At 40.6% G+C, this 22,809-nt stretch overlaps 2 protein-coding genes across 17 annotated transcripts in view; one reads left to right on the top strand and one right to left on the bottom strand.

Annotated features, from left to right (window-relative positions):
• Window positions 1-1,854: 1,854 nt before the first annotated feature.
• On the bottom strand, window positions 1,855-13,096 carry ZDHHC6 (zDHHC palmitoyltransferase 6). 3 transcript variants are annotated; one of them, XM_075155065.1, is made up of 10 exons: window positions 12,620-13,096; window positions 11,190-11,281; window positions 8,853-9,012; window positions 7,631-7,792; window positions 6,958-7,011; window positions 5,303-5,470; window positions 4,943-4,984; window positions 4,395-4,540; window positions 4,263-4,306; window positions 1,855-2,432 (listed from the first exon to the last, which is right to left on the bottom strand). In XM_075155065.1, exons 1-10 carry the CDS (start codon window positions 12,866-12,868, stop codon window positions 2,329-2,331), a joined length of 1,221 nt encoding a protein of 406 aa, XP_075011166.1. In that variant the 5' UTR covers window positions 12,869-13,096; the 3' UTR covers window positions 1,855-2,328. The 3 variants fall into 3 exon arrangements, with proteins under 3 accessions (XP_075011166.1, XP_075011168.1, XP_075011167.1); XM_075155066.1 differs by lacking the exon at window positions 1,855-2,432 and adding an exon at window positions 2,439-3,656 and having other exon boundaries at window positions 12,620-12,883; XM_075155067.1 differs by lacking the exons at window positions 8,853-9,012; window positions 11,190-11,281 and having other exon boundaries at window positions 12,620-12,883.
• The window catches only part of VTI1A (vesicle transport through interaction with t-SNAREs 1A), a 282,386-nt gene continuing 272,655 nt past the window's right edge, over window positions 13,079-22,809 (top strand). For 3 of the 14 annotated variants that reach the window (XM_075155075.1, XM_075155077.1, XM_075155076.1), the window contains exons 1-2: window positions 13,119-13,641; window positions 21,525-21,583. In XM_075155075.1, coding sequence (XP_075011176.1) covers window positions 13,548-13,641; window positions 21,525-21,583 — 153 coding nt within the window. In that variant the 5' untranslated portion in view covers window positions 13,119-13,547. Of the gene's footprint in view, window positions 13,642-21,524; window positions 21,584-22,809 lie in introns of all 14 variants that reach the window. The other 11 variants (XM_075155078.1, XM_075155068.1, XM_075155070.1 and 8 more) reach the window with 8 other exon arrangements.

Consider the following 22,809-nt stretch of genomic DNA (forward strand, 5'->3'; position numbering starts at 1 on the left):
GAAAATCAAGTGAATTCCCTGATGAATCACTGCAGAACACGGAACAGCTATGTTAGACCTATACCCGCTCCTTTCCTTAATAAACAAAGGTCTTCCTCAAGCAAAAAGCAGGGAGTGGGGAATGAAGAAGAAAAAAAAAGGTAGAAAGGAAGGAAAAGAAAATCTACTAGTATTAAGAATCAGAGTTCCTTACAGGTGATTTGTCTTTAAACTTCGTGCTCCAATACAGTTGTTTTCAGCAATGGAAAGGTAGCTTGTATTTTCTTGGCTGCAGAATCTCTAAATGCCTTTAGGAGATACGCATTTTGTTTTGGCTGGTTGTTTGTAGGCAAGCACTGCTTAGTGAAGGTGTTGTAATGGTAAATAGAAACACCAGTTACCTGTGCTACAAAAGGGAAGAGGTGGGACTGAAGTTACAGCTCCAAGGAAATGAGATGAAAGCATTTAAAAAAAAAAAAAAGCATATAGAGTCCATTCCAGATTGTAAGTGCACTTCTGAAGCAGAGCTCCTGGGCATGCAGTAGTTCAGCGTAGAATGATCTTGGTGTGCAAAATTCTGCTCAGATGAAAGTTGAAATAGAGTTGAAGATGCTCTTCAACCACTAAAAGATATCCAGTTCCCTATAAACAGACCACAGCTTACCTAAATTCCCCTCCTAATAGCTAATGATCAACTGTGGTCATTAGTGCTGTTAATCTGTTCCTACTACACTGCTAATTGCTGCCTGCTAATATAGATAGCAGCTGTTTAATCATTTCAAAGTAAAGAACAAGAGGTCCTTAGTTGCCACCTTCCTCAGCTGGAAGACAAGCTTATTTTTGTAATCTTTCTTTGGTTCTAGACTCCAGACACTGAACAGAAACTACTGCAGTTGAGACTAAGAGTATTCCATGCAGTTTGGAGGTTTTCATATTAATTTCTGCTCATATTCCAAAATAGCTACATCCTGCTGAGTTATGGCCTTTCAATTCTTGCTAGCAGGGAAACTAGGAGTATGATACATTCCTATACCTCTAATGAAGCCTGCTTCTAGAAAATAAGTGCTTTGATTTCAAAAGGGGCAAAGCACCTGCTTGCAAACTACTGAAACTGAACACTAACTTCCCGTTGCCACAGCTCAGAAACAGCCTAGGATTATGGCTCACCATCAGCACTAACGCACAGCAGGCTGGAGGTAACAAAAAACAGGCTTTGTGCTGGGCATGAAGAATCTGAGTAAGAACATACAGGAATAATGCCAGCTTGTCTGTATGTAGTTATTTCTATACACCTAATATTGTTTAAGAAATCCTTATCTGCCTGAGACAATCCATGACAATCCTGACACCTCATGCAGGTGGAGGTAAACCAGGTGTTAGCTTAAAACAGTAATTTGCAGAAACTTTCAACATGTGTCATGCAACCAGGCTAACTATGAAAGAACAAAACCACCTGGTGCATTTAGGATACATTTAGAAAGCCTTCAGCTGGTACAGGTTACTCCATTTTAAGGTCTTCCTTCTAATAATCCATACCAGATGCTAGATAAAAATGCTTTAGGAAAAGTGTTAATCACTCAGTAGCAACTAGGCTCACAAAAATTTTCATTCTTGGCATTACTGCTTCCTTTCACTCTAGGATGGATCAAGAACTCTAGTCTCTTGGGTACATGCTCAGATTTCAGAGGGAGCAGATACAGCTGGCTACATTTTTTTGCCATTAAAAGCACTGAATAGTCTTACAGCAAGAGCTGAATGAATCTTTCTAACCTTGAAAAACAACTTAAAACAGTGAAATCTTTACTTCCCAGTCAGTTCACATTCCCATGCCTATAAACAAGTTCTTGTAGGTCTAAGAACAATTAAATCCACAAGTGAATATGAATGTATCATTTATTTGAGGTGGACAATTCACATCATTAGAGTCACAGGTAACAAATTTTATCTTGAATTTGAATCAGATGTTTATTTTATAGTTTTCAGGGGCAGCTTCAGAGAAATTAAAATACAAAAGAAAAGCAGCACGCATCACAATCAGATGCGGTTGAGGAAAAAAAACTAAAATATGAACCCTCAGAATGCAATTTAAACAGCAAAAAGAAAAAACCTGACTTGGGATGAAAAAGATGCATCTTGAAGGCAATCCACTGAATGGCTTCTTCAATTATTTATTGTTAAAAAAGTATGCAAACCATGGCACAAGCATATCCAACCCTTTCAGCTGTGAGGAAAAGAAAACCTTGTCCTAACATATTCATTGCATAAGTCTAAAGTAATACACAGAAAATTTCAAGTAAAGGATTGTGGTCTGAAGTAAAAATTCCATTTCTTATTTAAAAAATGAGAAGGCTATCTGTTTTTCTTCTCTCCATCCACTGGTTGATCCGTTTCAGAGTCATATTGGCATTTTTCCACACATTTCCTAGGGAACCAGCCTCGTTCTCTTATTCCACCTTAAGACATGAAAAGTTGCATTAACTTGGAACAAAACATGATCCACTATAGAGGAAAAACACAGAACTGGAAGAGACATCAAGAGGTTACCTAGGTTATTTTCTTCTCCAAGGCAGGACATCTAAGTCATTCCTAACAACATAGCCTGGGAATGCACAGATTCTCTCCCACTGCCTAAAATGTTTTCAGAGATTTCCCAAGTTTTCCAGTGCTCTACCTTCCTTACTATGAGAAAATCTTTCCTAATACCCTGTCTGAATCTTTCTGTCTATAATTCAAGTTCACAACTCCTCTTTCTACACACCAGGGACACAGGAAGCAGCTAACAACCTTCTCTACAACAGACTTTCACACAGCTGATGACTATTTGCACATACCCTGGCTTTCTCCTATCTCCTTTTCGTCTCCAAGTAAGCCATCCCAATTCTTTCAGCTTTCCCTTACAAGTCCCATTTTCTAGTACTCTGATTATCCTCATTGTTTTCTTCTCAACCTTTTACAGCTGATCTTCCTCTTTCTTGAGATGCAGTAACTGCTTTTCCTTGTGGCAGTATTTCAGCTGAGTCCCTGCCAATGTTGAGTAGGATGGACTGATTACTTCATGCATCTGGGAAGCTATATGCTTTCTTCTTTTTTGAAAGTGTTGACTCATCTTAAGATTATGATTGACTCTTTCTTCCTCAGAAGAACTGCTACTTAATCATCAATTTTTCCATCTTGTTATAGTGCAGCTTGTTATTCCTGCCTATTTATAGCGTGTTGCTACACGTTCCTAACAAATCTCATCCTATTTTTGAAGCCTAGTTCTCCAAAATGCCAATGTTATTTTGAATTCTAATCCAGCCTCTCAGTATACACCAAGTTCCCCACCCAGATCACATTTCACCTGATTTAAAAAAAACATTTGGTATAGCACAGATATCTCCTGCTAATCTTCATAACGAGCAACGCAGTACAAACTGTTACCATGCTCATTTCAATGACTCATTTAGGTTTGATGTTTGAAAGAGTTCATTGGAGTGAGCTTCCGAAGCACTTCTAGCCCATGAAGGTCTCAGACCTCCCATGAAAAGCATGGACACTTTCAGTGTAGTAACTGTTGGCTGCCTCTCTTTTGCCAACACAGAATGTACATGCAATGAATTAACAATTGTCTGGAAGAGACACAGAATCCATCGCACCCTCTGACAGGTAAAGTTTTAGCTCAGTCCGAAGCAGGAGGGCTAAAGTAAAAAAACGTAAAAATTTCAATGCAGGTGGCTGTGATGATGTCTCTCTGCAGACCAGCGAGGAGTCTTTAACATCTTTGATAGCTGTAGTTGTTAGTTTCATAAATGCATGTCAAAGTCCTTGGAATTGACCCCAAACCAAAGACATAATGTCTCCTTGTTTTTAAGATGTACAAAGAGTAATCCCAGGTCTTATACATATATGGGGTGCTTAGGTAGGAAATCTGAACGTGTTTAAGACAGACCACTATTTAAATATCAAAAAAAGAAATCATCATTAACCTCTTTAGAGTCTAAAAGTCTAACTTTTCCTTAGAATATAAAGAAATGTCCCCCTTCCCACTCAACCTTCAATAAACTACTAGATGAGTGTTCTTTCACGCTGACAGATTCATTTAATGTTTATCAAAACTGGCAAGTGTACCAGACATAAAGAGTGAAAACTGTGGATATGGTTTTAGAGGGGAGAGAAGCTAATGCCAATAAGGTCAGTCATTATACATTTTGAGAACTGAACATGTACTATTGTCCACATTTCTAGACAGCTATAAAATTGATTTGTCATTTTCAACAGAAAAAGTGAAAATAACTGCTTCATACCATCAGCAGCTGAGTCGAGAATCTTCTCACCATACATCCAGTGTCTGGGGAAGAAAGCGTAATAGGTAATTAGATGCCAGAACTCATCTCAATATTTCTTTTAACCAAACATAAATGTGTGGAGCCACTAACTTTAAGCCTCTTGTGGCTAAAATCAGATCCCCTTTACTCAGTGCAATTCTAGGTTCTTCAGTGCACGGTGTTGTGAAGAATATTTCAACACCTTTAGTCACAGGGCAGCAGACACCGCTGTAATCTTCTACTGCTCGATACCGCACCTACAAAGTTGAACAGGACACGGCAATATATTATTGTAAGGAGTTATGGCCTTGCTGGCAGTTTCATACCAAAAAATCAATTCAAGCATACCATTAGATTTGAAAATAATGACAACAGCTCTCAAAGGAACTCTAAATTCTAAATTATTTGCTTAACAATGAAGCACAGTCATCTTTATTATCACGCTTCTTACCATCTGGAAACTAAGGCGCAAATGCAAAGAAAGCTAAATGCTAAGTTTAATTAAGCAGAGGTTGCAGCACACTGTTTGTGTAGAAACACAAAGTCTTTATTTAATTGCTAAGTTTAAAATCAAGAAAAGAAATAATCTCAGCAATTACTTACATTTATTTATACTGATATTTCAAAGTCATTTCAGACCAAACTTCACAAATACTTACGCTTCTTACTCGCTTGTCTGCTTTCTGTTTCAGTTGCTCAATCTATAAATGATTATAAATAGAAATTTAGGCAGTATTTAGTTTAAGAGGACTTGGGTATTCAACACAAAATGAAGTCAGGTATTGAAACCATTCAACAAACACAGGAAATATCATTAGCATTTAAAGCACTCACTAAAGCATAACTGTTTAGTCTATCAAAAATGGGAGAACATTTGACAGAATTCCTGTTTCGTAAGTATATGTATTACTAGTCAAGTCTGTTCCAGTTATTTAAAAAGCTGGTGTATTACTGCAAAGGAAAGCAGGCAACTGGATAGCAGGAAGGATTAACTTGAGATATCATTGAAGATCAATTACCGTCAAACTGTATTGGTGACAGCCATCTCTTACTGGCCAATCCAGACCATCTCCCTCAGGAATTCCAGACCATGTAAACACTTGCTTGAAGTTCTTCCATTTACTTCCCATGTCATAGGGAAAAATAAAGGTCTCACCGGTTTGGTAGTACCGGATTCTGTCTTTGGCCTGGAAAATATTAAGAAATACAGTACATAAAAACATACCCTAAAAACTGCAATCGAGCAGCAAATATTAAGAAGGGCACGTCATAAGCCCTGTATGCATCTATGAGACCTAAAGGCAAACATTTTGAGACAAGAGCAGTAAATTCCTGCTATACTAACCCAGGCTTTTAAAACTACTGCAACAATCATGGCATTTAAAAGTGTGTCTGGTTTGGGTCCCCCACCCCCCCCCATTTACTCTTTAACAACAGAGTCAACTGGCTACACTGATTAATCCACTCCATGCTCTGATTTTATTTTATACCTTCTTTTAAGGACTGATGCCTGACTATTTCTCAGTTACGTACAAAGACTTCCACAGCTCAGGATTCTTTGATTAATGATCATGAGCATAATTCAACATTGGTAGCGTCTATTCTACCTTCAAGAATTGCGTATACGGGCATGCTTTGAATCTCCCACATTCTGCAGTCATGAACTTTTCATCTTTCAGTAACCATGACATCTAGTGGAGAAGCCACGGAAGAGTTTGTTCTCTTTGTTGCAATCATGTCATTTTTATTAAACACTTATGTATCACAGTCTGTGTTCAGTTTTCAGAAGGGACATATTAGCAGCCTGTGTTTTACAGTAAAAATTTTAACAGATTATTCAAAATTCTACTATACAGTTGTAACAGGGTTTTCTTTCATTTATGTTCCATTGTCCTATTATTCAAAGGTCTAATAGGACTAGGATTCAGCTAAGCCAGATTCCGTGCAAAGAGAAGGCATTACAATACTTAGGTACTTATACATAGTCAAGATCCTCATGCTAGTTTTGACACAGAATAAAAGAAAGACAAGATAATAATGAAATGTTTGTGGACTTTTACAAAACAACCTGGTAGCATTGAACTAGTTTCTTAACAGAGTGAGAAGCTTAGCTTCTGCTGCTTGGCTATATTTCTTCTGAAAAATCTTGTGAAAACCTCTATAAAATTATGGAAATCAAACAAATTTAAAGGAGAAAAGACTAGGTATCTCATTATTTTCTAGTACTTCTTCAAAATCAAGGTAAATCCTCCCAAGTTTAATCAGAAGTAGGAAAGGAGGAAAATCATGAGCCAAAACATGCCACCTGGAATGGGTAGGGGAGGTGGACAATTAAAGACACATGCAGGCATAATGAGAAGTAAAGACAACTCAAGCTTCAGACGAAAACACCCACATATTCCAAGTAGATAAGCAAAGTCTCTTAAAAGCAAATATTTTTCTATGCTCACACCAATTCCCCCAAACAAAAAAGAAAAGAAAAATCTATGCAGTTAAATGATTTCTCATCTATTTCAGTGTGCTGCAGTAAGGGAAAAGCTGGTTGTAGGTGTTAAGTCAGGTGAGTTGAAACGACACCTTTGGTTTAAATCCAGAGAGGTGAAACAAGAAATTGATAAATATGGAGAATGAGCTTTGTAACAATACAGTACAAGAATAGTGTAAAAAAGCTTACCTTTTCTTCAATCCAGGACTCGATTGAAGTTTTATTTGTCAAAATGACTTTCATCTAAAATAAAAGTGTTAGGCAAAATTAGCATTGATTTTCTGCAGAAAGACAGCAGTTAGGCAAAGAAAACTTCATTTAACAAACTAAATCTGCTTTAAAGAACAAAGCAACTTTTATAGGCTTAACTGAAACAGATAAAACATTCAAAATTAAGATTCAGCATAGATACATGCTAATGCTATCCTCTAGAATTATACACTTAGACAGTATCACACAGTATTTCAGTTTATGCTTTAAATGTGTATTTTTGTTTCCTTCCAAAGATCTCAAACATTTGAAGTAATATATCAGGCAGGTTTATACCTGTTTTCAGGGACAGGGGCATGTACTCCTGAAACACCAAGTATTTTGCCTTTTTCAGAGAGTTTATAGAGCCCATCTCAGGTTCTTAGTTCATTAGATTTTCACCTCCAAGTTCTCCCATGAAAAATAATTAAAAAAAAAAATTGTGGTAGCAACAGAGGAACTGGGAGAAAGCAACATAAAACCCTGGAAAACTTACACAGCAACATAAGCTCTAAACAACCGCTCCTATCTCAATCCTGAATTCTGTTTCTGCTCCACAACCAGGTAAAACTTACAGTTTATAACTTCTTTGTAACAGAAGCCATAAACTCACCTGGATAATAAACAGCATACCAACAGCAATAGTTGTTCCTAATGCCAGTCCTAAGGCAAATAAAGATGCAGCAAATGCAGACAGTCCGAAGGGTATAATGGGTCGAGGGTCTCTTTTGGCTGCACTCATGTCAATCTTTACAGAACTCCACCCAAAAGATATCTGCAAAGGGAAAATATCGTTCAGCTCTAGAACATTCTGACTGCTGAAACAAAACAAGTTACCAATAAGAAATCTGGCTCTGAAGGTAAGTTTCCAGCTTCTGACAGGTTTATAATGCAAGTGGAGTAATTAAAAATAAAAAAATCAACCAAACAAAAATGTATTCAAAAGACTTTTCCTCTTCAGAAATACATTCTTTGCAAGATGTAGGCCTTCTCTAGATGGAAAGCGAAACCAAAATTGTCATCTTGCAAGCTCCACAAGTTGGGCCCAAAATCGGCAAAAAAATCTGGACTCTGGCACATTAACCAGTTTCAGATAGAAAATGTTTGCATAGCACAGTACCCATTTTCAACTGAAATGCTACAGGTTTTCCTCCAAAAGCTTTAGCAGACAGCAGTTCTCAACATTATTGCTCTGCAAATACAACATGCAGCCTTCATCTGTTACACTCAGTTGATGTTTTCAAGCTCTTCATTGCAGCCACAAAGGCTGAAATCAAAGCTCATAATCTTAACCATGGATCTGAGATAAGGCATGTATTCCAGAACAAGCTTTGCTCATTGTTGCTGCAGTTAAATTTTTCCATTTAAAAAAAATCCAACATAATTTATTTAGTTCCAAAAACAATGTACTTTTTTTTTTCCTTGAAGAATTGGATACAATTCCAAAAAAGTGGCAAGCAAAGGAAAATAAACAGCATCTAACTTGTGTGTTGGAAATAAATAGCAGCTAGTTTCTGTGCCAGACAAAACAGAGCCTGTCTCTCTCTACATAAAGTGCTACTCAGAAACTGCCTTCAGTCAATGCAAAGCTCTAGGAAACTCCCAGTGATTATGACAAGCAACAGGAAAAAAAAAGGAAAGAAAATAGAAACAACTTTCTCTGAATCCTCTTCTAATTAATGAACAAACTTCTCACAGGTGGAAAGCAGAACAGAGAGTACATGTTGAAAGAATAACAAGGAATTCCACATGCTTCTTCTCAGGAAACCAAATTGTCTCATAAATTACACATCTGACTTAAATAATATTTTAAGCATTTAATTATGTTTTCTTACTCTGTTGTAAAGCTGAGTGTACATAGTCATAACAAATATAAAAGAAGCGTGAATGCATCCCAGTGGAGCTAAGAGGAGAAACAGAGTGAAAGATGCGTGATTCTGGTATCCGCAACAGTTGTTGATCCAAGGACAATGGTGATCCATCTTCATGACACATCTGTGAATAATAAATATTGATTAATATAAAGGACATATACAATGTTTTTCAAAAAGCTCAATGAAAAGGACAGCTAACTTTCTACTCCTCAACCTCCACTCATTCCTTTAAAGTCACCAATTTCCAACAGATCAACATAATAGTTTCTTTTTTTTGTTGCTATTCAGAATGATATTTCATGTTGTAGAGTGAAAGAAAGCAAAATAAAAAGCGTTCCCAGGTCCTACCCTCCATAATTACCCCTCCTCCTCTTTACTCAAACTTGCTAGTTGCTAATAGACACCATATTCCAGGAGACAGAAGCCTAGAATGGGTTGTGTAAGAACTATCAACACAATAATTAAGCGCTAATATTATTGCCAATTTTTTTAAATAAGCACACGAGGAAAATAAAGAAAATGTCAAATCCCCTGTGAACTACTTGCAGAAAGAACGTATCAAGATACACAGAGGGAAGTGTGTTAACGCCTCTTTCTTTTCAGTAGCAGACCCTCTGAAAGCTTCATCAATTGCTATGTATTGACCTTACACCACCGTAAACCATTTTCAAGATCTATTTAACAAGCATAAACACCCTAAAGACACTCTTGTATTCAATATAAAGCTAATTATTTTGGTTTAGCTTACAGGTGCAAAAAAACCACCTGATAAAAGATTTGTCCACATCCCAAATTGCATTGATTTAACTTAATAGGTGTAAAAGTCACTAATTAAAATGCTGCAATTCATCTGCACCAAACCTAAGTGATAAACAAAGGATTGAATTACACAAATACCCACCTCCTCTTAAAATAAAAGCTAATTGTTTTGGAACTACTGACCTCATTATCTTTTAAGCTAGTCCATTCCCAATAGGAAGTTCAGTTTCTCCCTTTTAAAGAATTAATTATCTTCATTAGCATATGCTCAACTGCCATTGTACAAGTTCTTGAACATGCAATCATAATTATCAGCACAAGTGTTTCTGTAGAAGTTCCTAGATCTTAGCTAGAAACCTCATCCCATTCAGGTGGGCCACAAGAAGTGACTCCATTCATGCACTGAAACTTGCCATACCATAGAGGACTTTTGGCAGTGGCTTAAATTACCTCCTTCACTGCAACAGTCTGGAAATACATGTGGAATGAGTTACTTTGGCCAGAGGTGAGGGGACAAAAAATTCTTAAAGCATATCAGCAAAATGATTTGGAGAATGTGCTGCAGTTTCTTCTCTTTTATTTGACAAAAGCTGAATTATTTAACGAACTTGCTTTTGCAAAGACAATCATCAGGATCTGCTGCCATTTTCTACTAAGTCCTCAGTGTAAAGATTGTCACTCAAGGAAAGCAGTCTAATTTTAAATCTCAGGATGATGCAGCCAAATTACAGCTCTGCTCTACAGTTTCAGCCTCTACTTCCTAAAAGCACACTGAATTGTGTTTATAGAAACAACAAATGAATGCGTATGTTGCAATATCCTTTTACCACGCTAGTGGTAGTCCTTCAGAGGAGGACCTGTCCAGTGAACCCAAGACAAATGCAACTACAGCCTGGACTGCAGACATCTGAAGTGGCTTGCTTTTTTCAAGCTGCACTAAATTCCAGTGCAGCTATTTATAATAAAAGCGTCGTTTAGCTCAAAGCAAGTCTGTTGGAAGACGAACACATAACAAGGCACAAACTTTTTAAGTTGACCCAAAAGGCTTATTAGTTCACTTAACATGCTGACTCCTCTCAAAAAAACCTTTAGTGAACAGTAAAGAACGGTCCAAAATTTCCACTGAAATCAACATTTAACTCCTATTTGGAAAGATGACGGAATAGGCTTTTCTACTCTCTAAGCAGGTGATGTTTGGATTCAGAACTTGCAAAGGACTGAAAGATTTTTAGGTATTTACACAGGCTCACTTCACTGAAACAGTACTGCAATGTTTTGTTAATACTGTCAAGAAGTTCTTAAGACGAACTGATTTCAAGCTAAAAAGAAAATGTTAAAGACATTTATTTATTAAACTAAAAGACAGTAAAACCATACAATTAGAAAGTGGAAATATTTGAAATGGGTATAGCGTTCATATGGAAGGCTTTTAAAAATGCACAATACAAGACTTGGAAGAATAAATTATATTAATAGCTCTTCATTAGATTTGAAGCTGCTTTAATATGGATTTAAAGCAATTTTAAAGAAAAACAGTACCTGTTACACTTTCGACAGTGGTGTGAACGTGGTGCCTTATAAGACTGACACACTTTACAGTATTGGAGATACATGCAATCCTGAGATTTTTCCTTTAAACGGAAGAATAGGCGTGTTAGATGTATACAGAATTCTACTGGCAATACATATTTTGGCACTTGCCTAACCTAAGCATCTTTGCTTTCTTCTGACAGGGTGTGTTTCATAACCCAACCCTATTTAATGGTCGGTGGTGAGGAGAGAAAAAAACAAAATGAAATAATCTTCTGGCTATCAACAGGGCCATCTCCCACTGCTGAAAGTGCTGGTTGCTAAAAGAAATAAACAGTTCTTCCATCAGGAAGATTGACTGTACAAGCCAGGTTTCATAGTGAAGTTCTGAGCGTGAAAAACAGCACAAGACCTTTATAATTTAAAAAAAAAAAGCTTGTGCACCTTCTCTCTCCATTTTATACCATAAGCTAATCTAGGCTTACTATTAAGATACAGTACTAGTAAGCATTAATGTTTAACTAGCTCTCCTCTCTCTTACACACACACACACGCCAACTACAGCAAGGTGAGAGACAGAGAGACTCGTAGATAGCAAGTAGTAATACTGGCCAAAATCTTCTGTTCACGAAGTGGAATATCCAGTTGTCCTGCTAGGACTACATCAGGATCCTCTTCTCACTAGACTCTGTCCTTAGAAATATTCCACAGGTAGAAATGTCATTATTACTAATCTTTATATCATGCCACTGGAACACAAACTCTGGCCAGCTGTCTTGAGGTACTGAACCTGTATCATTCTGGTCCTTGACCACTGCTCTTCCAAGAGATTATGAAGCAAAGGAAATGCAAATTTCTACCTTGACTTATAATACTGTATTGAACATAAGATAAACCTGTAATTTTCTGGCTTACATAAAAAATTTTAAATTTGTTAAATGAAGTTCTTATTACTAGCAGCAAAGTCTTCAATACAACAGTGTCTGCATGAGTGTGCAGATAACCTTGAAGCTCACATTCCCGGCTAACAGTACTTGTTTCCTGTTGTTTTGTTTTGAGAAGCACCTATAAAACATAAAGAGTAGTGCCAATAAAGCAGCATTACCGCTCAGCCCCAGATCACTGTAACTGGCAGAACAAGGAAGGGATGGAGTAAGCTGGAACATACTGGAAACGCTGGAAGCAGCAGCAAAGCGGGAGAGAGGCACAAAGTGAAGGCGTCGAAACAAGATAAGGAGAAAGATAAGGAGGAGCTGGCTGCATTCTTCGGGGAGAAAGGAGAAACGGTGGCACCAAAAGACAGGCGATTTCTGCCGTCCTTTTGATCCCTGCACACACTCCCTTCAGGGAGGCCGGCCCCGGCACAAGGGCAGGCCCGCCGGTCCCCCCGCCCCGCCGAGCCCGGCCCGGGGATGAGGCGATCGAAAGCCAGCGCTTACCGGCGTCCACCCCAGAGGGACGTACCCCGGGCCGACAAACACGGCGCTGAAGTAGTTGTAGAGGATCATGACGGTCCAGTTGAGGAGCATGATGAAGTTGACGCTTCCCCCGGCGGTGTCCAGGGGCCAGTACCACAGCGCGGCGTCCGCCATGGCGGTGGCAGAGCACACGGCCACCACAGCCAGGGCCACCAGCGGCCCCCAGTGGCACAGCCGCCGCACCCGGCGCAGCCCCCCCGGCCCGCCCATGGCCGCTACCGCCGCCCGCCCGCTGCCGCCCTGCCGCCGCGCATGGCTCCCGCCGCGCTCAGCCCCGCGCCGTCCCGCCGGCTGCCGAGAGAGAAGGAGCGCCGTGGGGAAGGGGAAGGAGAGGCGTCGGGGCCCGCCGGGCCTCGGCCCCGCCCCGCCGGCCCGGGGAGGCGGGGGAGCGGACCCGCGCTCGCCTCCGCCCGCCGGCGCCTCCGGGTCAGCCACCACCTCCCCGGCAGTCCGTTGGCAATAGGGTCCCGACGGGAAACAGCGTCCCGCGGGTGGCGCCGCAGCCTCCTCCCTCCGCCCCGCCTCCGCTGAAGGAGCAGGGTTACAAGGCGGGGCGCTGCGGGGTCCCGGGTTGCAGGGCACGAGCGGGCCGCCGCCGACTCCGGGCTTGGGGCTGCTATTCGAGCCTCCAAGCGAAGACCGCTGAGGGGCGGCGGGGCGGCGGCGGGGCGGCAGCGGGGAGCTGGGCCGTGCTGGTTAAAGCACCTGAGCGTGGGCGGAGAGTTTCGCCGGAACCTGTGGCGAGGCGCCCGAAGGCGGGGGGACGACTTTGCGGGTAGCAGAACGCGGAAGCGCCTCGGTGCGGAGCGGCTGAGCGCGCCCGGCTGAGCGCGGCGTCTCCGCGGAGCGCAGCGGGTCCGCGGCCTCCCCCGGCGCTGCCGCCGCCGCCATGTCCTCGGATTTCGAGAGCTACGAGCAGGACTTCGCGGTGCTGACGGCCGAGATCACGGGCAGGATCGGGAAGGTGCCCAAGCTGGTAGGAGGTGAGCGGCGGGCGCCCGCGGCGGGGGGGGCTGCTCGCCTGGCCACGGAGAGGCCGTCGTCGCCCGGCGTGCTGGGCTGCCGCCTGCGCTGCTTCTCGCCTTCGCGGCTCTCCCTGCGCACCTAGGGCCCGTCCTGCTCGCGCCTCTCCGGCTGCCGGAGCCTCCGGCGTCCCAGCAACGAGCGCTTGGGGTGGTGGCGGGGGCTGTCAGTGGGTTCTAGCGTGGTTCTCCGCGTCCCGTCACCCGAATGTGTTTTCTTGCTCCTTACCCAGCAGAGTCAGGATTCATCTCCCCGCCCCGGGTGCACGTCTGTTCCAGCAGCCAGTTGTCTCGTGAAATGCGTTAAGAGTAACCTGACAGAATGTTGTTTGCTGGTCAGCTGTAGGGATCAGCCCTTCCCTTCTGCCTTGCTCTGGGCCACACAAAGTTACGCCAGCGCAACTGAAGGGCTGAGCAGAGCAGGGGTCAGACTGGGTGGGTGTCTCCTGTACCAGCATTGCTACTGGATGCTTTCTATTGTGATCATGCCACAACATCAATAGTGGAAATCAAGTCTTTTTCATGTGGCATAGACAGAATTTGTGCATGATTTAATCCGAATCTGTATTTTTGCTGCCTACTGTTAAAACATTTGATTTGGATAATTGACTGTGGTGACTCACATGTAGGAGCAGATTCAAAGAAATCTGTGTTCATCTGCTTTAATGTGTTTGTCAGTAGCCTGCAGCATTCATGATCTGATTCATGACATATCCCTGCAGACAATATTGTCTATAAGAGTGTTAGGGTAGAAAGCTGAAAATGAGAATCTCTTTAACCAGTCCAGCTCAATCTTCTAGTGCATATGAATCAGTGCCCTGAGACAGGCTCCTAGTACGAGACAGAGGGAAGCTGAAACTAGTGGATTTCCCCCATCCCTGGAAACATTCAAGGTCAGGTTGGACGGGGCTCTGAGCAACCTGATCTGGTTGAAGATGTCCCTGCCTGCAGCAGGGGGGATTGGACTAGGTGACCTTTAAAGGTCCCTTCCAACCCAAACTATTCTATTATTCTGTGATTTCTCATCTGTCCCTCTTGTAGCTCAGCTTAATGCCTCTTCTATTTCCAGGTCATTAAATATTTCTGTCTCTGCTTCCTATACACATTCCTCAAAGCTTTAGGATACTTAAACTGGAGGAGTGGATATTGTATAAAGAGGGAATAAACACACACTAATGTGACTAAAGGAAAAAATATTATGCATCCAGGACCAAAGAATAATCTCCTACTTTTAGAGTGGGAAATGCATCATGAAGTGATGAAGTAGTGACTCTAAGCAGGATTTGAGGTAGGTGGTCAACTAAAACACATGATCTCAGTGCAACATTAATTCAGAGGTCCAAAATACATCTGAAATGAAGAAATGGGGATTTTTAGTAAAAATCTGTCTGTTCTGGAAAGTTACGTCCAATTCTAATCTTAGGAAGTTAGAAAGTCTTCTGATAAATTGGGGTTCAGTGACCAATTGCAGGCATGATTAAAGGACGGGAAACTATGCCTTTTCATTGGCTTAACAAAGCTATTTTGCTGTAGAGCTTAAAAAAAGGACAATGGGATAATTCAGTCACAATCTGCAGGTACTTATCAGGTAGAAAGCTTCTTCTATTTTGTAATGGAGACTTACAAAATGAAGAAGGGAGGGATCCAAAGAGTTCTTGTGATTGAAATTTAGAACTGGTGTAATTTAATCTGCTCAGAAATTATATTTAACCTGTAAATGGCCACTGGAACAATTTACTGAGGGGATGCAGTGAATTCTTCACTAATGTAACGTACCTAATCAAGGCAGTATTTCCCACTGCCTCACAAGGGTTTGTTCACTTTTAAACAGAGTAAATTTAAGGACCTTTTGTAGGAACAGGGGGACATCATAAATACACTACTGGCTTCTCTTCTAAAAATCAGTAGTGCTACACTGATTTATGGAAAAAGAATAGAGATTTAATTTCCTAATTGTATAGATTTTAGAAGTCATCAGTGTCTGTTCAATGGTAGGAAGAATATTCTGCTTAGTAGTAGTGGATTTCCATAATCCTCTCCTTGAATCAGTCTCCCTTATTCGCTTAGGGAGATTTTGGAGCTTAAATATGCGATGTTTAAGGAGTATTGTCTTAAACAGTGACATAGCCTAGAAGCAGCAGGCTTTGAAATCATGATTCTTTTGTATGGCCATTAGAAGGTTTTTTTCAGAATTTGCCATCCTCTCAGGAGAAAGATGCATGTTCCCTGCAGGACCAGTAGCGTGGTACTGGGCTAAATGGCCTCCAGATAAGATGGTGGTGTGGTTTTTTTTGTTTTGTTTTGTTTTTTTTTTTTAAAGCGGTGGCTTTTCCGTGTTAGGATTTGAGACTGGTCATATGTGGTTTGGACTGGCTTGCATCATAGCTGCTTCTTGCACTGTACATTTATGAGTGAGTGCATTGCTTCAGTTTTCATGGCTATTCTGTCTTTTATCAGCAAAAAAATCCTGTATGACTTCAAAAAAATTGCAGTCTTAGCTAATAGAGGCATTTGACCACCTGGAAAAAAAAAAATCTCTGACTATGCTGAACACTTTATCAGAAATATTTTAAATACACATTTTTCCCTTGTTTCTTAATAGGAATATTTGCAAGATCTTTGCTCCTTCATCACCAGAAGTTCCAGTTAGTTCTTGTGGAGATGGCTGGGAGAGCCTCGAAAAGAGGATTATGAGGTGGGAGGGGGACGTGAGGAGAGATGCACGTGAGGTGGCAGTTTTCAGCAGCAGTGACTTGAGAGAGATTGCTGATGGCCTTCTTCCCCCACGCTGGAAGAAGCAGGATAAAAGGTGTAAGGACTTGTGCTACTTCTGCATAATACAGAGAGATCTTCAGAAGTCTAGTGACTGATTTATTTCCTTCTGCTGCCCAAGATGGACCTGCTGTAAGCGTCGCGTTCAGTTGAAATGGAGAAATACTGGTTAATTGTTTTTGTAACATTCCTGCATTTGGTGTTGTCAGGACTTGATGCTGTCTTGTGTTGTAGGAGGATGATGGCTCAACAAACAATCCTATTGTCACAAATGCATAAATAGTTCAGCAAGAAATGTAACACAGGCACTCTGATACTACAGAAACAATAAGCAGCAGGGACAATAGAAAGTCTTGGGAAGAAGTGTCTTCTGGTGAGGCAAACATCATCTGGAGGATTAAAGAAAGTGTTCTAAATAGAGAAATGGCTTTTAAATAGATTTTCTGTGATGCTGTTACAGATCTTTCAAGAATGAAGATCATTGACTGATGTATTTTATTAATGTTCCTCGGTGTTTCAGATAAACATCTGTCGTGTGATTTGACCAAAAGTGTATATAAATTTTGATTGCTTGATCTGAAAGAGAGTTTTATCAGCACAAGTGGTGATTCTTAGCCTTTTACCAGCACAGTAGCTTCTGGGTCATGATGGTTTTAGACTTGAGTGCTGTCATTCTTCTGATCCTCAATACTCACCCAGCATTTTCTACTGGGTGATCAAAGCACTGTATTTCAGCCTCTAACAGATTTACCTGAAGAAAGTCCCACCTTTAATTTTCTGTTGTACCCGTGTACTGGAGTTTACTGTCACCATTTCAGGTCTGGCTCATTATGTTGTGCCTCTTGAACCCAGTTTTATACCCCAAAGAGAGAAATGCATGTATTGTTCCATTTGTCTCTGCTGTTGGACAGTAACTTCTGGCAGTGGTGAACATGTAAACCACCTCAGCCAGTGTAGCAAAATCTGCAAGTGGTCTATGAACTGGAGCCCTTTGTTACTCAGTCTCTTCCTCAGCATGTACTAATAAAAAGAAGCAATTCCACAAGCAATGAGACTACTCAGTTTTGGTCCGGACTTTTTTAATCGCTTCATTCGTTGTGAGATCAAACCAGCGCTGTGTTATCTTTCTACACTTGTAGGCAGATTTCTGCCTTTCTGTAACTGCTGTATTTTGGGGGACAAAACAGTGACTAATGCAAGGGCAAAGCTGAAAGAACTGAGGAAAATGTGATACAACCTTGTGTACAAACACAGAATGGATTTCTTTGCAATCCTTATCTGGAGGAAAAAAACACTTCTGTTTCCAGTCTTTACCCATATTTTGTCAATTTGGCCAATTAAATTATATACGAGAGGCATGCAATATTTTATTTAGGACATTCTGTCTGGCAATGTGGAGACAAAAATTCTATTCTAAATTTAGATATATTTGATGGAGCATTGTATTTTATTTTCTTTAAAGGATATTATCAATTCTGTATTAAGAAAAAAGTTATAAAAAACCCTTTTCATTATTTCATATGATGGAAGTGTATCTAAGGAAATGATCAAGTAGGCAGATTGAAAACTACTAAGATGCAGTGGAGTAATACAGTTAGTAATATGAGGATCTTTAACTGGATCATAACTTGTTTGTCCTGATCTACTAGATTAGTGGCAAGCTTCTCTTACTCTGAGTAACTCCCTCTGACCTCATCTGCAGTCTCTGAGGAAGTCGTCCTGTGGATATTGTGTCCTCCTTTCTATGGGGATTCTGACTGTGAGATAAGTTGTTTCCTTAGGTTAACCATGGTAGTAAAACCGAAAGTAAATGATCCGAAAACCATTCCAGCCAGTGCTTTCTGATTGACAGTGTTGTAGTTAATGCTTCTGTTCCTGATATCAACAACAGGTCTAGAGGTATTGGCAGTCCTGCAGGCAAGCGGCTCCAGGCAGCACACTCCCACCAGGATTTTACATGGGTGCAGCCAGAGGAAGAGAGGAAAGCGAAACCAAGTGGGTGATGCTTATACTTTGATAAGCTTGCTTTTCCTTACCAAAGTGACCCTGCTGGATCCTGCCACCCCTTCTTGCTCTGGGGACTACATGGTATTGTGTGCCCTAGATGATCACCAGTTGCAACAAGTTCAGCTTCTTTCCTGGAAATCTGTGAAGATATTGCTCCAAAGCTGCAGTGCTGGGATGTTGCCACGTGCCTGCTCACACATCTGTATTTGAAGGAACAACAAAGGCCTGTTGTCAGTAGGCCTCGCTCCCAGCAGTTGCTCTGGTCACCAGCTGGGTGATTACATATTGATAAATCTGGGACGATGTTAAAATGCAACTCTGGAGTTAGGTTAATTAACTAAACCATTGAAGATCATTTTAATACCTCCTCAATTTTATGGGAGCAGTTTCAGCCAGACCTCCTTGTGTACCAATGATTTTTCCTTACCAAAGGTCTGTACCTTAATATTTCTGTGGGTAGGTAAGATCTTACTGGTCAATGGAGTGCTAGATGGTTCTTGCAATCACAAGTACACACAGAATTTGTACAGCGTGAAATGTCTTCCCCAAAACCCCAACTTTATGTCCCTAAAGTTCAGGTTACTTAATGTGTATAGAAATTGTAGTCCAGTAAAACTCGGGGAAATACTGGAATTGCTATAGTACATTTATTTTCTGCTGCTATATTTTAAAATCTTATTTCAGTTTCAATAAAATGGTTTCATGTGTTTTATATCTTACATTGTTTTTCCTTTTGTCCATCGTCATCTTGCCCACTTCCAAATAAAGGAAAGAACGGAGGTGTTTTGGGATGCTGCATAGGAGAATTGAAATGTGTGGCAAACAAGTGGCAGATTCTCTTTTCTTTTGGGTTTAGTTATGTTAGGAAGATAAATCACTAACGATTACATTTTCTGGCTTGGGTGCCATCATGAGAACCTGGTGGGGAATTAAAGAAAGACATTGCTAGCAGAGAGCTAAAAGTGGTGCACAGAAATGAGCATTTCCTACATCTTCTGCTGTAGTAGAATCCACCAGACGTGGCAGTGTGAATTCCAGATTTGCAAGAAGGATGCTGTTTTTTCATGGCTGTAGCTTTGTAGAGAGGATTACTTGATGAAATTCTGGGCCTCTCAAGGATAAGAAGGGAAACTGGCAGGATTTAGAGGTGAGCTCTAACTTCTCACTTGTGTCACTGGCAGAGTTCCCTTTACTCAGAGGGCTTCAGTGTTGTTCCAGATTTTTTTCTAGCTGTGTTTTGCCAGACACACTGTTGTATCCTCAGAAGACAGCTTTTCTAGTCCTTGCATAGCTGGTTATTTGCAAAGATCTCTGCGTTATCTTAAAGGTGGAAAGATGATCCTGAACCTGATCCTCTCTGCAGGCAGAGCTCCAATGTATGTAACTGAAGAAGGACAGATGATGGTGTTCACATGTCCTTAAATGAGAGTGTGGAGTATCTTAGGTAAATGAGAAGACAGATGGATAGACCTGTGCAAATGTAATGCAGGGTACTGTGGAACAGCAGTGGGAGGGCTCAGCTGAAACATGACTTGCTTGTGCTGGGGATGCTTCACCAAAAACCGTAGCAATATAGTCCTTTCAGAAGTGGTTCTGTTGCTTTTAAAGAAGGTTGTTTTAAGGGCACGTTTTACTTTATATGGCAGAAATTCTGGTTTTGGTTGCTACCTCAGCATCCCCTGATTCCTGCCTATGGCACTAAGTTTGCTCAAAAATAAAGCGTTTCAGCCTGTGAGAAGCTAAATTATATACATTTAATAAAGGGGGTTCCTCTTGAAATTGAATGGTTTGTGGCATGCAGAGGATCAAAGGAGATCATCAGATAGTCCTTTTTGGTCTTTAATGTGTCAATTCTAGGATAGAAAGAGATCATGTGGAAGAGAAGCAAAGGAATTCAGGCTAAAAAAGAAAAAGGTGAAGTCTGTAGATACACAGTAAAGTCTCTTGTGCCAACGTAGACTTATCCGTCATGATCTCTGGGGAGCAATGACTGGAGATACTTTTGTGCAATTCACTTTTTATCTGCTTCATCAGGCAAACCAACAGCACAGATGTCTCATGATGCTCTTGGTTTCAAACAAACAGTGGTGTAAAGGGTTGTTGTTAACTTCATTGAGACAAAGTGTGGATTTACAGTCAGAAGGATGGAAGATGTGGCCATGAGAGGGGCACGAGGTGGTGCAAATGGCGGTATTGCAGCCCCTGAATGCTCAGAGTAGTTAAGCAATGTGGGGCCTTTTTATTATCCAGTGACTGAATATTCCTCAGAAAGCCCCCTTCCATGCTGTAACAAACCAAGAGGTCAAGCCATGGGAGTATTTGGCAGATGTGATACTGAATCTCCGTTCATATTGGATTCTCTGCTTGAGAACGGGTGGTTAGAGGCAGGCGGAAAGTCAGACGTGCTCTCTATAGCCGGGGTATAGACTTGTTGGGGAACCTGGCAGATGATGATTGCTACCTATGGCTTACAACTGATTTTAACTTTTTAAAAATTTTCATCTTTTATTACTAATTTACATTTTTACTGCTACGAGAAGACAGTGGTTTTCTTGTAGTTCCCATGGCATTTCATTTTGTTTCTGTTGAAGTAGAAGACCCGGGATAGGAGCAGGGGAACAGAAACCTCATTTTTCTTCAGTACCTGGGTTCATTATAAGTGGGATGCTTGGTTTTGTCCATCTCATATTTTGCAAATAAATGGGATAAGCCTTTGTTCTTAAATCATCATTTTTTTTCCATTTGGCGTAAGTATGTGCCTTCTCATGCATTTGTAGACACCCAGCAAGCACCTGCTGAGGCATAACTCCTGCCCCCGGAGCAGCTGTAACTGCTTTCCTAACTAGCAAATGCTGCATAACAAAGCAGAAGACTTCAAGGATTCTCCAATCTCTTTTTTTTTTTTTGTTTCTTAATTACTAATGTGGGTATCACAGTGCGTGATGGTGTCACACAATAAATCCCTTCAGTCAGTTTTAACTGGTACATATAAGCTTTTGAAATGGTGTATTTTTCTTTCATGGCAAGAGCACAATTATATTCGTATTTTCACAATTCTATTTCAGATGACAAGAAGCAGATGGTTGCAAATATTGAGAAACAGCTCGAAGAAGCAAGGGAACTGGTACGTTTTGGCTTTTCATATGTTAACTGCGAGTTCCTAGGGAAAATAATAGGATCGTTAGTGGTAACATTTAACACACATGATGCCCTAAAAATGCTTAACAATAATAAATAAAATAATATAATATAAAATATCATACTAAAAATGATATAAAATGAAAATGAAATAATATTTTTGAAATAGTTATTACTTGAGGATATGAAATACCCAAAAGGAGTGTGTCCTTTGTTAATCTTGTGTTAAGTGATTTAAGGTTTGCGTTATTGCTGTAAGCTATTAAAGGCTGCTACAGGCTTTGAGTTGTGGATTAGGTATTTTACTTTACGAATTGAATTAAATATTTACACACCTGGACTGTTTGGTTTTTTCTTGTAGGATGCATGCATCTACTTGATTTAATCTGTCTGATTGTCTTGTAGAGCAGTAGATCTTTTTTTCTCTTTTAGTAAGTGAGACATTAAGATATTTAGTTGTTTGAGGTCAAGGGGGCAATGGTAGCGTGGGTTACTGATCCGAGAAGAGTATGTACGTTAACCAAGCATTAGTTAGTGGTCCGCACTGACAGAGTATGGATGGAGTATAAAATGTGGACTCAGATGTGGACCAACTGAGCAAAGTATTGGTGACAGTAGAGATTGACTTTTTCCCACATAGCCAGTACTTCCTTGCCTGAAGTTGCTTTTGTTTGTTGCTTGCAAATGAGTTTGGTCTATCTAGTGTCAGAAATGTAATCTGTTAGAATAGGGAAAGGAAATTAGTTCTAGCCTGAAAGTTCTTATAATTGAGCAACTTGAATCAATTATTTTGTTGCTAACTAAACAGTGATACTGAAATTCACTTTTTAAAGTGGCATGGGAAGAAAAAGGACTCTAGAGTTTTTGTGGTCATACCTGGTGCTTTTGGTTTAAGAATTGAATTAGTGTTGTAGACCAGAGCACTGGAATAGCATCCAGGAAAGCTGGATCTTGGGATGACTCCACTGCAGGTTTACCCTGGATGGCAAAGTGCCTAACCTCTCTGATTTGGTACTCTCAGTGAGAAACACGGTAAAATTACTGTACCATCTCATGAGATTGTTCTGGAGATATATTAGGGCCTTTTGGGCACTTTCATATTCAAACAGCTGAAAGAAAGTAAAAATCTAGAAATGTTTTTCATCTCCTTTTCACTACAACTTGACATGGCAAAAAAGCATAGCAGTACAGGGACATGGTAGCATGGGTGGT

The sequence above is a fragment of the Calonectris borealis genome, chromosome 7 (genome assembly GCF_964195595.1).
Source record: "Calonectris borealis chromosome 7, bCalBor7.hap1.2, whole genome shotgun sequence".
Classification (NCBI taxonomy): domain Eukaryota; kingdom Metazoa; phylum Chordata; class Aves; order Procellariiformes; family Procellariidae; genus Calonectris; species Calonectris borealis.